The sequence below is a fragment of the Nothoprocta perdicaria genome, unplaced genomic scaffold, assembly GCF_003342845.1.
Source record: "Nothoprocta perdicaria isolate Ctin4 unplaced genomic scaffold, notPer1 scaffold_172, whole genome shotgun sequence".
Lineage (NCBI taxonomy): Eukaryota > Metazoa > Chordata > Aves > Tinamiformes > Tinamidae > Nothoprocta > Nothoprocta perdicaria.
The window spans coordinates 542,647-557,773 of record NW_020454894.1 but is presented as its reverse complement, the minus strand read 5'-3'; the positions used below and the strand labels follow the sequence as shown (position 1 = coordinate 557,773).

General features: G+C 47.8%; 1 protein-coding gene across 1 annotated transcript in view; it reads right to left on the bottom strand.

Moving 5' to 3' along the window:
• Positions 1–4,149: 4,149 nt before the first annotated feature.
• Positions 4,150–15,127, bottom strand: part of MGMT (O-6-methylguanine-DNA methyltransferase) — a 107,139-nt gene continuing 96,161 nt past the window's right edge. Inside the window, exons 7-9 of the mRNA XM_026036228.1 lie at positions 11,696–11,835; positions 4,683–4,867; positions 4,150–4,341 (exon numbers count right to left, since the gene is read on the bottom strand). Coding sequence (XP_025892013.1) covers positions 4,736–4,867; positions 11,696–11,835 — 272 coding nt within the window. The 3' untranslated portion in view covers positions 4,150–4,341; positions 4,683–4,735. The remainder of the gene's footprint in view (positions 4,342–4,682; positions 4,868–11,695; positions 11,836–15,127) is intronic.

The following is a 15,127-nucleotide window of genomic DNA, read 5'->3' as shown; positions in this document are numbered from 1 at the left end:
CCGCGATCCCGTTTTCTCGCTGTTAATAAGGGTATTCCCGGGCTCCGCGCAGGGCTCCGCGTGGCCGGCGGGACGGCGCTGCCGCTTCCTCGCGCTCCGGCTTTTACTACTTCGCATTCAACTGTGAAAAGTCTTTTAAAACTCGGAGCGGCAGTAAAACTTGAATGAATTTTTGACCCATTATAGCGGCGCGAGTGCGCTTTCCAAGCCGCCGCCGCTGCCAAGTCCTCCCCACCTAATATTTCCACTTTAATTGTGCCACTTGAGAAATTTACGTGCCTCAAAATATGGCATGAATCTTACGCTTATTGCAGTATCATTAGCAGCAACATTTAAGCAACATCTGTGTGCTATAGAACTAATTGAAGTAGCAGAAGTGGCAGCTGTAAATCCACAGGAAGATGGCAGTTTGCACCCAGCACTGCTGAGTTAGCTGGTAACTGTCAGCCTGTTCCCGCAATCTGCTCCCGAGCAGCGCCGAACCGGCGCGCACTGTCCAAAAAAATACAGCGAGGAGGCTAATGATCCTATTAACCACTTTGCTGCACCCATTTGGCTGTTTTTCCGCTCTCCTCGTTGGATTTCATTATATATCTCACTGTGCCGGGGAGAAGTCCAGCGCGAGCTGCCGCTGGGCGACTTCACTCGCTCCCTGCGCGCCGGGTTATTTTTTCATTACTTTTTCCAGATTTCATGTGTTTGTCAGACTTTGCAGCTCCTTAATTTTCCTTTTCCCCACGCGCACTATTGGAAGAGGGATAATGTGGAGCGGCGACACGTCCTTCCCGTGGGCTCCAGGGCTCCGGAGGCTCCACGGCCCCGCGTGGCGCCGGCTGCATTGCAGCATCCCCATCAGGGCCCTTCTTTCCAGGGGAAGCTCCGCTCCAAACCCAGGATCGTTCGCTGGGAATCCCGCACGTTTCCATGCTGGATGTGGCGCTCGCTTGGGCCCCGCTGCTGGGAAAATCAATAGCCACGTGGCGGGGCAGGGGTTAGAGGTCTCCTGAATTAACTTTGCAGCACTAAATTACCAGCCCTTGGGTTCTGGGCTTATTTATGTATTTCCCCCCAATTTTGCAAGGCCTGGGAGGAGACAGAGGCAGCGCGCTGGTCTAAGCTAGAACATGCAAAACACGCCAAGTTTGCGGGGGGCAGCCTCAAAATAAGTAGCTTTTTGCTGCTGTTATTGCACGTTGCATCACAGGCTGTAGTGGAATGAAGCATCTGTAAGGACGGGCTCCAAGGCAGCACCTGGACAGATTTTGAGACAATCCTGTAATTGCAACCACTGGAGCAAACCCGGGAGCTTAAAACCCAACCCAACAAAGCAGGCAACGTCCGCTGGGAGTGTGAGCCTCGCCGCAGGCCCCGGCGCGGGCTGGTTTTGCCTGCGCTGCTCCCAAAGCGCTGGCTTAATTGTGGCTTACCAAGTGCCAACACTGAGCTTAGAGGGACGCCAGGCCAGGCCTGGTGCAGAGGGGGCAGCCCTGGAGCTCCCGGACAGCCAGGCCCAGGGGGCAAACACTTCGAATCACACAAGCCCCTACAGAAAAGGCTGCCGCAAAGCTTAGATGAGTTTTAAAGGAAAACTTGCCGGGAAAGCCTAGATGTGGGAAAAAGGGATGTGAGCAGCTTCCCAGGGGAGAGCAGGGAGCAGACGGGACGCCCGGGAGCTCGGTGGGCAGCGAGGCTCTGCCAAGGGCATGGAGAGACTTCAGCAGCTCGGGAGCCGGGAAAGCTCCCGGATTATCCACCGTGGAGGAGCAGCCCGTGATGGTGTCCTGAGCCGGTCAGGGGCTGCGCAGGCCCGGAATGACTTCGGGATGTGGGCGACGTGTCTTGCTTCCAAATACCTTTCATAAATGGATGCAATCATTGCCGCAAAATCCTCAGCAAAAACTCCTTCAATTCTACGGGATGTAGGGAAAAAAAAGGCACTTTCTTGCAAAACTGCCAAAGTTTTGTGTGGTACCTGTCCTTCAGCAACACCTCTACTTGCCTTTTATATATTTATATATACCTATGTGTATAGGCACACATAAGCACATACATATTATATATATGTATAAAAAAACTATAGATATATAGCTATTGATATAGACACAGATCTATATATATAACATATAAATAATATATAACTGTAGATCTATATCTATGTCTGTAGCTGTATAGGTATAGTCATATATATCTATAATTTATATATAGTGATATAGCTACATAGATATATAGCTATACATTATATGCATGTTCTATACATAACTATAGATCTATATGTCCACATCACACACCTATAAACTATAGATATATAATTATACCTATATAACTATATAGATCTATATGGTCTATATATAACTACAGATACATAATTATCTATGCAACTGTCTATAACTATATATCTATCTAAATAGATATATCTATTTAGATTAGATATATCTATTTTTTTAGATATTTAGATATATCTATTATTATACACCTAGATATCTAAATAGATAAAATCAGTCATACATCTACATATACATATATAACTACAGATATAGATGTACAGTTACATTTATATATATTATACATATATTAGCTGTCTGTCTATCGATCTATGTCTATCTATCTCTTGCTAATGGGGGTCTCATTTGCAAGGGGGGGTTGCCGGCCGGGAGCGCGGTTTTGCCCAAACGCCACCCTCTCTTGCACCATAAACCTATGGTATTTATTTTACCTGTGCACTAACTTCCATGGAACAAAACAACATTTACATCTGGGATCAATTTGCTTGAAATTAAAGCGCAGCTGCTATATCTCTTCCGCATCAAAAGGACAGTGTTAAGGCTATAACATACAGACAGTTGCACATTACTTTGCACTGTAATATTTAGATTTGTGTCATTTTCTATCCAAAGTAAAAAGCGTCTTTAAATAAATGAGTGCTCCGATGCTGCATATTTTATGGGCTGCGTGCCCGGCGCGATGCACGCGCGTCCGTGTGCGCCCGCGGGACCATGGCGGCTTTCCAGGGCTCCCTTTCCCCCGGCACCTGCAACATTCGGAATCGGGGCGACAAGAACCTGATCTTCATCTTTGCAACGTGCCTATGTTACGGCCCCGTTGCTCGAAAAATAAAGCCGAGGGCACGCGGTGCAGGACTGCGCTGCCTCCTGCTTTAGCAGCTTGCTGCTTCTGCACACGGGGTTTGCTGCAGGAACGTGGGATGCTCCCAGGTGCCCATTTTGGCGCTTCCTGGGACACGCGCACGGCTCTTCCGCCGGCATCGCCCGCTCCTGCTGCGGAGGGCTGGGCGGCTCCGCAGGGCCCAGCCGCAGCCCGTGCTGCTCTCCTGGCGCCGGGCTGCGTCCGCACCATCGTCTTGGCTGCAAAAACCGAGTTTAGACATTCTGGGGACACGTGGGGCGCAGTGTGCGGCTCCCGCGCCCGGAACGGCGGCATCGAGCTCGCTGCAAACATGGAAATGCAGCGCTCCCCAGATCCCCTGGCATCGGGGAGTGTGTGCACGGGAACACATGGAGCGGGGAGAGCGCCCGCGTGCACCAGCCGGGCGGGCTGCAAGCGAGGGCCGCTCCGCGCCCAAACGGGCCCAAAACGGGGGCGGCGCGGCGGGCGCGGGGGCTTCCCGAGGCGCTAGTGCCCTCTGTTGGGAACGGTCCCGAGGAGGCCGCGGCGCCGCGCGGGAGCCAGCGCTCCGACGCGCTGCGGCTCGCACCCGCGACGCCAACGTTGGCGGCGGCCTCTCCGCTCCTTTGTTGCTACCGCGTGTTCTATAGAACAAAACCCTCCGCCAAACTGTACATATTATAAGGCTATATTTTTGTCTCGGGGTTCTGGTGACACGTACAAACCACTTGAGCTTTGCTTTCGTGCTTTATATTGCCACCAGAAACCCTTGATAAAAATACGGCTTTATATTGTACAGTTGGGTATAGTTTATTTTCTCCATATATCACATACTGTGTTTTATTTATAAACATACACAAAGACACTTGCACATGCAAAGCAGTTTTTTTATTGAAGAAATGCTACGGTATCAATAGTACTATATTAACTAACGCATTGCAACACAATAATTTCTTGGTTAGCAATGGCCTTTCTAAAGAGGCACCTATGAAAATATGATAAACCACATAAAAATCAGGACTTCTGTGTAAGAATTTATGATTCCCACACTGGAAATTCCAGCTGCTGCCGGCTCGTCCTTCCACAGAGCCCTTTTTAAACAACAATCAGAAAATTTAGCTCAGTGTCTCCTGAACGGCGGAGCCCTCGCTGCAGAGAGGCTCCGGGAATTAAAGCTTTCCGGAACAGAGAAATGCCAAAACATAAGGAAATCCAGCCCTGAAAGCAAAAGCGTTGCTGGAGCCAAACGGCGCAACCAAGAGCATTTATTGCAAGGCTCTGTGCACGCCGCCGCACCCGCCCGCCGCCGCGCTCCTCCCGGTCCCTTCTCCGGGCTTTAATGGACATTAAAAATAGAACAAAACAGCGCTGGAGACGGGGGCGGAATACATGCACACCCGGCCCGCGCGGCTGTACGCATTCTGCTGTAAAATGTAAAAACAAGAAAGGGCAGACGAGCTGCATCCCTCAGGACACATCCAGCTCTTTTAATACAGCGGTGCCACCGCACATTCCACTTTGGACGCTGCATTTTATTTGTATGTCACTCAAATATTTACCATTTTCCTGAGTGGTGGCGAGCGGCAGGGCGGCTCGCGGCTGCTCGGGAGCATCAGCCGTCCAGCTTGTCCTTGTGCAGCTTCTCATGCGACAGCAGCCACTGCTTCATGAGGGCTCCCCCTCCGTACTGGCCCAGGTCCCCACTGCTGCGGATCACTCGGTGGCACGGGATGATGATGGGGATCTGGAAAACACAGGGAAACGGTGCTCAGAGCCACCATCAGCAGCTTCCCAGAGTCCCACTCACTCAACCCCCTGGCTAAGCAGCGTTTTGGAGGTGCTGAGAGCATCCTCCTTCCCAAAGAGCAAATCATCCCGAAGGAGAAGAAAAACTAGCCCAGCAACCCCCATGGAAGTCATCTCCTCCCTCTCTAAGCCCTGCATTTGCAAATGGTGATTTTCCTGATTTTTCCCCTCTTCCCAGAGTTGCTAAATTGAATAAAGTCTAAGGTTGCAGGAGGCTAGAAGCTAAAATGAATTACTGTCGTGTAGCCCAAGTGCTCCAGCTCTTCACCTCTGGCTACCGCCGGGCACTGACACGTTTCCTGGCGCGTAACAGCGTTTTTCATATAGAAAAATTGCAGCTCCCTGGTATCAGACAGACTCGCACGTGGTCGTTCTTTCAGCGAAACAAGCTCCTGCTCGTGGCAGCTACTTTTCAAATCAAAGAACACGCAAATGCCTTGAGTAACACGCCGGTGGATTTATTAATGATCCTCACTGGACGGTCCTTAATTATAGAGCCTCCTAATATTAAAAAGCAGATTTTAAAGAAGGATAGAACTTTATTTTCAGGCATATTTCTATTTTCTTTTTTTTTCCCCTCCAAACTGGGCTCCCCGTGAGCTCCTCCCAGCCCGGAGACGACTACATGAAGATGGGCGCACACCTCCACAAGCAGATTTTGCAGAAGTCTTTAGGAGGGAGGCAGGGCCACGAAGAAGGTTCAAGCACTTTTGGGTCAAGGAGGAAAGAGCAGGAAGCAGGAGCGGACCAGGCTCTCCCTGACTTGTGTTCCTGAGGATCCGAGTGGGAGGAGGATGCAGATGGAGACCAGATCCTGGCACCTTCACATGGGGACCCACCAAAGCCTTGGCTCAACTCAAAGCTCAACACGAGGCAGCTCCAAGGAGCATCACAGAGTCAGCGCGGAGGTGACCACAAATGCACCAAGTGAAGAAAACGGAAGAAACAAGCAAACAACAGAAGGCCACAAAACCCTAAGAACAACCCTCCCCTGAGCAGGAGCCCCAAGTCGCCATCGCCTCCCTCCATTTCTGCTCTTGGCTTCCCGGTGTCCTGATGAAAAATTCTATATAAGAGCAAGGTGCTATTTATTATTTAGCAGCAAGTCAATCCAAAATGGGTTGTGAATTTTTTAAATCTACAACAGCAGAGATTTAATTCACACCTAACCAATTTAAGAACTTTCTTCCTACCATCTACTTTGTTTCATTTATAGCCAAATGTCAAGGATTTTGAAAAAAAAATCAATGTAAGTTACATAATAGGCCGATAATGTACAGAAGTACATAAATGCATTTTTTTATTACAGGTGATTATCATCGTTGAAGTACACATCATAAAAAATGCAATGCATCATCTTTAATAGCCCAGTATGTGTTTTTGTAAATGCATAGTAATTCAAGTGCAGTGATAACTGTGAAAGGAACAACTTGCCAGAAAGTGTGGTTTTTACAAATTGGGTATGTTAAGTCCCAAAAATACATATTTATTTGAATACAGACAGACACAAACTGAATACATTGCACTGAGCTATTTTAACCGTATTTCATGTTTATTTGAGCAGAGCTCAGGCTGCGCACGTATTAGAGCCCAGGGCACAGAGAGCCCGGCGTCGCTGGACACCTCAGGACAGCCCTTTAGACGTGGCTTTGGGGGCTATTTTGGCGCGGATCCCATCGGGACTCCACTGTGCTCTGCCTTTGGGATGGAAACGCAACAGAAAGAGCAGGACGCTCTTAGGACGGGGCGTCGAGTGAGCTTGGACACGAGTCAAATGCTGCAGACCCTGGAAATGCGATGAGAGGGCTCAAAGGCATGACAAAAATAAAGCTTCTTCCATGCCCCAAAACACAGGATTTTGAGCCCAGCTGGTGGGAGCAGAGGCTCCCACGTCCCCCTGCACAGGGACACGTGTAAGAGAAGGCCAGTACGGAGACTCTACCCGCACTGCTATTTAGAAACACCCAATATTGCTCCGGTTCGGTTTAATTGTGGTGACAACTTTGAGACTACTAAAATAATTAAACCTGCTAAAATTTATTAGGGCCCTCAGGACATTTTAGAAGGAATACTATCCTAGTCCTCAGCTTTAGTGCCTCGGCTACATTTAATGTAATTTTTATCAATAACCAAGCAGCTCATAATATTATAGCTCCACTGAAATCTTCACGCTGTGAAATCTAATTCATCCAGTACGTGAGCCCATCACTTACACAGCCCCTCTCGGAAACGCTATAAAACTTCCAAACCCGCAGCTTTGTCTCCAACAAAAACAACACGGAGGGGCCTCTCCATCGACCCGGGATCCCTCTGATTCCGGTACCAGCTGAATATTTTCTCCAACTTCTTCTTTTGTTCTTCTGGGTAGAGCCCACAAGGGAAAGCGCTTGTTTTCACTCGCAGCCTCATCAATACCTAAATCCTGGTGAACAAGTGACACTGAGAAGCTGTAATCAATAGCTCCCTGTGCGTTTTTTCTTCTGGTCAAATGGTTCAGCACTACTGACAGGCCTGACACTGAGAACATGATGCTAAATCTTTATCAGCAGCCATCGAGGTGACTGGCAGAACAAGGCTCGGGCGGTCATTAACGCTCGTGGCAATCGGAGAATAAACTAACTCCTCGAGAACGCGTTTGTTTAGGAAACGGTGGGGAGAAACCCTCGCCGTGCGCCGCATCGATTGCTTTGAGCTGCATTTAGCACGTCCGCCGCAGCCGGAACACCGGGATAGCACCGGGACAGCACCAGGATTGCACCGAGATAGCACTGGGATAGCACTGGGACTGCACCAGGATTGCAACGAGATAGCACTGGGATAGCACTGGGACTACATCAGGATTGCACCGGGATTGCACCAGGATTGCACTGGGATAGCACTGGGATAGCACCGGGACAGCATGGGGATAGCACCAGGATTGCACCAGGACTACACCGGGATAGCACCGGGATAGCATCAGGATTGCACCAGGATACCACTGGGATTGCACCGGGATAGCATCAGGACTGCACCAGGACTGCACCGGGATAGCACCGGGATAGCATCAGGATTGTACCAGGACTGCACCGGGACAGCACCGGGATAGCACCAGGATAGCAATGGGATTGCACTAGGATAGCACCAGGATAGCAATGGGATTGCACTAGGATAGCACCAGGATAGCACCGGGATAGCAAGGGGATAGCACCGACTGTGGAAAACCACGCTTGGCAAAAACCAACCCTCCGCTTTGCTCGCGTCCTGTTGCTTTTTCTCCCCCTGTTCCCTTATAGAAACAAATACCGTAATATGAAGCAGCGTGGGCTCGGGTTTATTGCGAGCCACCTAAGGAATTAATGCACAAGTAGTTGTATGTGTTTGCAACACCACAAATCCATACCTCACAAGCTTCTCTTAAATGCACAATTACTCTATTCAGTCTGGAATGTTTAAAACATTTTGGCTGAATAATATCCTTGACACACGCTAGATCGATGCCAGCATCAAGTTATACCCTTAGTTAGGCTTCACCCTGAGCAATAACACAATCAGGTAGAAGACAGGAAAAACCTCGTGGAGCTGCTGCTGCTGTAAGCAGAGCACTGCAGACATCTCATTTAAGCCACGGCGAGTCACTTAGGATGGCCTTGGACTAATCAGCCCAACACTCGCCGTGTCCCAGGAGTCTCGGTGCTTTCTTTTTGATCCTCCTGTACCAGTCTAATGAGATTTTTAATTGAACTTTGTGGGTTCCCTTTGAGGACCACAGAGCTCGCGGTCACTCCCAACTGCACTAAACTCTCCGAGGAGTTTCCTGCGAAAGGTGGGCGACCCGTCCCGGCCCCTGCACGCGCCGGAGCTGCCGCGCCGGGCACCTGCCGAGCAGCCAGCCACCCGGCGCCTGCAAGGCAGGAACAGTGTGAATTCCGTGGAGAAAGGCACGGTATGAAAATGTATCAAAATACGTCATTTTGATCAACGACATAAAGTCATTTAGTCACATATAAAGTCACATATCTAGCTTTGATAAACTAGAGAGGAAGTCTAGTGTCCAGTCCTACACGTAGTGCTGTTTTACACCAAACACTTGTTTTTACTAATATTACTCTCCTCATCAACTCATGTTTATAACTTAGGCATCCAGACCATACTTGGACAGAAATTCCCACCACGAGAGGAATGGAATTGCAGTGTGATAGGAATCCACTGGGATTACGTGCTTGGGAATATTCCTGCGAGCACCGTTTGCTGTTAACAATCCCAAGAAGCATCTCAAGGTGCAAACAAGTTAGGATTTTGCGTAGCTTTGGTCATAGTCATTAACAAAACCCTTCATTAAAGTTTTAGCTCCTCTCTTGTAAACAGAAATCACTAGTCTGCTCTCTCTGCATTTCCTGCACAGCTAAATTTCTCCACCCATTTATTTAGCACGTGGCTGGAGGGCAGGGGAGCATCCTCATTAAGAGGATAGTGGAGATCACCACTTTCGTGCACTAATTTTGAGCAAATAGTGCTCAGAAATGGTGCTTTATTTTCCAGTTTGGGTTACAGCTGCAGCAGTTGCTAATGCCACAGTCCTCGGAAGAATTTTTGCTAATATTTTAATGATGCTGCAGTGTGACGGCATGTTCACTTTAATGAACTGTATAGGCAGACTTAAAGCCCAGCATCTCACCTGATAAACTGACTTCAAGTGTGTTTACAAGTGGATGATGTTCTCGGTTATCCTAAAATCCTATGCGCATTGTGCACTACCCCATAAACTAACAAATTGCCTGATGTGTTTAATGTTTTAAGTCCAATAAGGAAGGATGCTGTAATAGTTTAAGTATATATGAGATTTTCATACGAAGCAGTTCATATAAACAGCATAAAGCTATGTTTTGTCAATACACTGCATTGTGCTTGACAATACAAACTATTTTAATATGATGGAATGATTTCCAATATAATATGGTGTACGTTAAGCTAAGGCAATACAATGCAAACCTACAGGAAGCAGTTCTCAAAGAATAACAATACGGTGTTGTGCAAAAGGATATGTAATTGCTATCGCCTAGAAATGTACCCAGCTTTGCCCTCAGGCTGCAGTGGAGCAGCAGCATCCAAAGCGGCGGGAACAGCAGGTTGCGGTGTGAAAATTCCTGCTTTCTCCCCTGTGAGGAAGGATGAAAATAGTTCTGAAAATATACAGCAAAGCTACCGCAATTTTTTCTTAAATGGGGTCCTATCTTATTTTTGTTTTTGTTTTTTTTTTTCCCATCCCACACTAGAGCTGTAGTGTTTTCCGTCTGCAGCAGGAAAATTTTTAAGCATATTATAGCTACTACTGTATAGCTTTAGGGGAAAAGAGCTATATAATACCGCCCCAATATCTCACAATAGAAAGCAGCTGATAAAAAATAATCGGCACTGTAATGACAGCCCTGCCTCTCCAAACCACATTTTTATTCCTACACATCTCCTGTCTTGTAGTTAATCTGTAATTTCATGTGTATTGCACAGGAAAGCACACATATAGAGCTTTTATACTTCAAGGGGACTACCTTTTCACCGTGTGCTTCTCACATTTTCCATATAAGTCTCCATGTAGTCATTTAGAGCTACGTATAATAATACGGAGGTTGGCTACACGTTAGATTTTATGAATGAGGAGAAACAGAAAGATAATACATAGCATGGAAAACAAAAAGCCAAAATCCAAACAGCCTCGCAAGCTTTATTATTTGTACATGTAAAGCCACCAGGTCTGGTAAAAGCAGATTTTTTGAATTCACTTTGCAACTACACGCTGCAGCCTCATATGTATCTTATTAAAGAAAAATGGGAGAGGGCTGAATGCAAAAACAACACGGGAGGTCAAAGTCTACAGCAGGTATAATGCTGCAGAGAAGAGAGGCATTAAGGTATGGAAACACACGTGTTGCTGAGGGCAAGCGGTAATAAGGAAAAACACGTTGAAGAATGGCTGAAAAGGCCAGGGTGTTATTAATAGAAATCAAACTTTATTTTTTTAAGGCAAGAAGTAACGGAATCTGTGAAAAGCAAAGGCGGGGAGGCTTTCTCTTTGCTGGCTTTTGCCTTGGTTGGCAGAACATGGAGGCTGCCCCGCGCAGCCCTTCACCCACGGGCTGCTCCCCGTGCCCTCAGAGTATAAATATATCAGAGCTGGACAGCCTCGAGAGCAAGAAAACCACCAGCAAGGCAGGCAAAGAGCCCAGCTATTCCAATATAATGTTTCTCCCCAATCCATAGGGCTAACCTAGGCAGCTGCTCCTTCCAGCTGGCAACCCATCTCAATGCACGCATGCTATTGTGGATGGGAAAAAATAAAAAAAGGAAAAAAAACCCCAACAACATGAAGAAACGTTGTCAAACTAAATTCTGTGTTAGGATTTGGTTCAAATGTGGACCTACATGGATTAAAATCCTTCCTTTTACACATCTCCCAAAATATTTCCATGTCACAGAGGACGGGCTCCTGGTAAGCCAAAGCCCCCACGTCCTGTCAGTGGTGCCAGTGTCGAGTGACACACATCTCCCTTGTCTAAGGGGTCAGAAACGTGGAGAGCAGCAAGCCGCGTACGGGCCAACAAACTCAAACGAGCGCAGGGTTCCCCGGTCCAACCTGCCAGCGCCCCAACGTTCGGGATAAACCATATTAAACGGGGCTGTGCATTGCCGCTGGCTAGAAACGTATGGCTGGTGGCAGCGCTGTTTTTGCAGCAGATAAATGCAATTTCCTGGTGTTGATCCCGCGTTGCTCCCCATCCCGTGCTGTACTCACGGGGTTGCTCTGCACGGCGCTCCCCACGGCGCGCGCCGCCTTGCCGCTGCCGGCCAGCGCCGCCAGCCGCTGGTAGGACACGGCCTCGCCGAAGGGCACGGCGCCCAGCAGCCTCCACAGCACCTCCCGCGTGAACGACGCTGCGGAGAGAACGGCACAGGGCTCAGCCTGGGAAAAACACGCGGGAGAATGACACAAAAACCGCCCGGAGCCAAAGCCCGCGCGCGACAGCTACGTGCTAATTTAAATGAACGCGGCCCGGACACACTCTGCTGTTATTGTATCCTCTAGTGCTATATTTAAATACATGATTATTAGAAAGAGAGCTTCGAGTAACCAAGCACTATAAAAAAAGGATTTAAGGCTTTGATTTTCCTATATTTTTAATTTGCTTCAAGTACAATTATCCTGCTAACTCAGACAATGCGCTTTCTCATTTAATTGGCAGAGTACAAATTAGCATAGAGTCAAATTAAAAAGGCAAGGAATAAGTGGCTCTCCCTCCTTTCCGGAGGCAGCCCTGGCATCTCCGGGTGATTCCCGTCTCCAGCCGGGATGCTCCAGCTCTCCAGCCGGACACTGCAATGCATCCGGACACCCCAGCCATGCCGGGAGCTGGGAAATGCTGCTTCCACCCCAATTCTGAATTTAATTCCCCAGCAAATTGCTTCTAAAGTGCTCCGGCTGCTGAAGCCGTGAATAAGAAAATGCATTTGAGGCAGTTCCCTTCTGCACTTCCAAAGTTTACTTTTTCCAAATTTTCCAAATCTTTGTTTCCAAATTTTACTTTCTTTCCAATTTTTACAAGCAGGTATATTTACAGGAGGGAAGCCAGTGGCCACTGCAGGGTTCGAGCTTGCTTTAACACATACTGCTCTTCGAGGCACTGGTAAAAGCTCTGGAGACCTAACGGGCAATGCCTTAGCGAGAGGAGCACCCTGGGGAGCAAATAAAACAAAAAATGGGGGGAAAAGCCCCCAAAAGCCCCTTGCCCTCAGTCACCACCTCCCTCTTCCCCCTTGGCCAGGAAGCAAACTAATTAAAAACATTTTCTTTCTGCAGTTGTCATAAAAAGACACGGGTTGTGTTAGGCAGGAGCCCGGCGAGATGTGGTTTTGCTCTGAGAGGAAGCCCATGCACCCTTCTGTAGGTGTTAAATAATAAAAATCACTTCTTAACTGAAGGGAATGATAATCACTTCATTGAAAAAATCTGTTTAGTCTTTATTATAACATTAAGCAAATTAAACATCAGCATAATCCAGGTGATACGAGAAAAGGGTCATCAAAGAAATTAACTTTGTTGTTCATTAATTTACATGGATTAGTAGAGGGCAAAGAGATAGCAAATCTGCTCTAGTTTTTTTATGATATAATTTCAAACTGTACACCATTTGTGGCAGTAGGGTGACTTTGGGGTTAATCAGACTGATTTGTCCTTTTAATTGCTTTCTATTCAAAGAAAATTCATTAGATAATGTTCTCTTCAAAATTCATGAATCAATTTAACTGAAGAAACCACATTAACAGCTTTGGGTTCATTAGCACAAGCAGTTGTGTTACTAGCTGATTGCTGCGAGGGTTTCCTTAGGCAAACACATTTTGTTTACTGTGATTCCTTTGCAAAGGTTTGTTCCAAATCAAAAGGTTACTTCGCTTTCCTGCTTTTTACCCGCTTTCTAAGCCATCGAGCTCAGTGTGAACCCAGAGCCCGGGGGCTTTGGGCGCTGCCGCCCGGTGCCGTCGGGCTCTGAACGGGCCGGCACTGCAGAATGGGGCAAAACGGCGAGAAATCAGCGCCGTGCGCGGCTCCCGCCACGTGAAACACGAGGGGTCAGAGCTGCAAACAGGGAAACCTCTTGCAATCGTGCCCCTCGTTGGAGAAACGTATCTGAAAACTCAATCTCATCCTGCAGGGAGCAAATGCATTAATTAGTTTAAGCAGCTCTACGAGACGCTGCCAAATACTGTTATTAAACTGTCTGCGAGTGCTCGTGCCTGTAAGCATAACCTGCCCAAATTAGATGGCTGAACTTTCACCAATTTTCAGCGGGTGCCAACATTTTATGCTGTTAAATATCATTATGAAATGTTGTAAAACGTGCCCATAAAAATTAACGTGCTCGTTCTCCCCCTCCGCGGGCTCTACCCGACGCCATCTCCCAGGATGTGGCGCTCGGATGCTCACATGGCATCGCACACGTTTCCAGAGCAAAGTGAGCAAAAGCGAGGGGAACCCACACAGACTCGTGTGGGGAAATGCATCCCAAAACCAGGCTAATCATCAAGGCACGGGATGTCTAAAATCGGGTGCTGCAAACATCTGGCAAAACCAGCCCAAACTTTAGTTTTTGATGTTTTGTCCATCCCAGCCCTAGTGAAGGGCTCATTTCCTGCCCCCAAAAGCCCAATATTTGCAAACAGGAGCAATCACATTTATCCTTCCACACTCTGCCACCACACAACACGCGTATGTGTATTTATGCATAATAATAAACACACTTAAGCTCTAATTTATAAAGCCAATACTATATTTCTGTAAGACTTAGGTGAAAATCTCTCAACATATTTTCTTTGAGCATAGCTCCTATTTTTGGTGGGCTCGCAGTAAGTGGCCAAGCCGTGCTGAAACCCAATTAATGGGAGCTGTTTCTGCTCTGTAGTTTAGCACAGTTTTACATGCAGCTCCCTTCAGACCGCTGCGAGGGTTGCAGGGCCAAATTCTATCCTTAGAAGCAAATAACTCTCCCTGGACCTAATCCAGCAGTATTTCTGCAGGTTAAACTCCCTGGAAGTCAGTGGGAGTTTTACTTGAGTAATAACTGTTTTTCTGACCCATTTTTTGAGCAGCTGTAATAGCAGTTTTGTATGCGTTCATAAGAAGAGGCTATAATTTCAGAACTAATGGGAATGAGCAGGAGCTTCTGCTGCTCAGCACCAAGATTTGCACCCTGTGTTATCTATCTCGGGAATGCTGCTAAAGTCCCCCAAATGTGCCCAAATCCCCCAAAACACAAGGTTTCATGAAGGACACCACTGTCTCGGCATTAGGCTCCATGTCCTGGCTGCAGATGTGGATGGGGCAGCCAGGGGCACGACAGCTCGCAGAACAAGGACAACACTGGATGGAAAATACGTATATCGCACGTGTTTAGTGAATAGTTTTTAAAGGTTTCTCATAATCCAGCTGGCACACAGCGGGCGCGCGTGCTCGGAGGTGCCAACACTGGTGCTGCGGTTGCCCGGGTATCTCCTGCAGCAGAACTGATGAAGCCCAGTGCAATAGCTGGAGGTCGAGCACCCCATTTTCACAAGTACCACTTCTCATATTGCACCAAAATCCGAGGCTACAGACAAGCCTCCAGCTCAGCTCCCCGCACTCGAGCAAGCAGGGACCTCCAGGAGTCCCAGGATGGAGCAGGGACCTCCATCT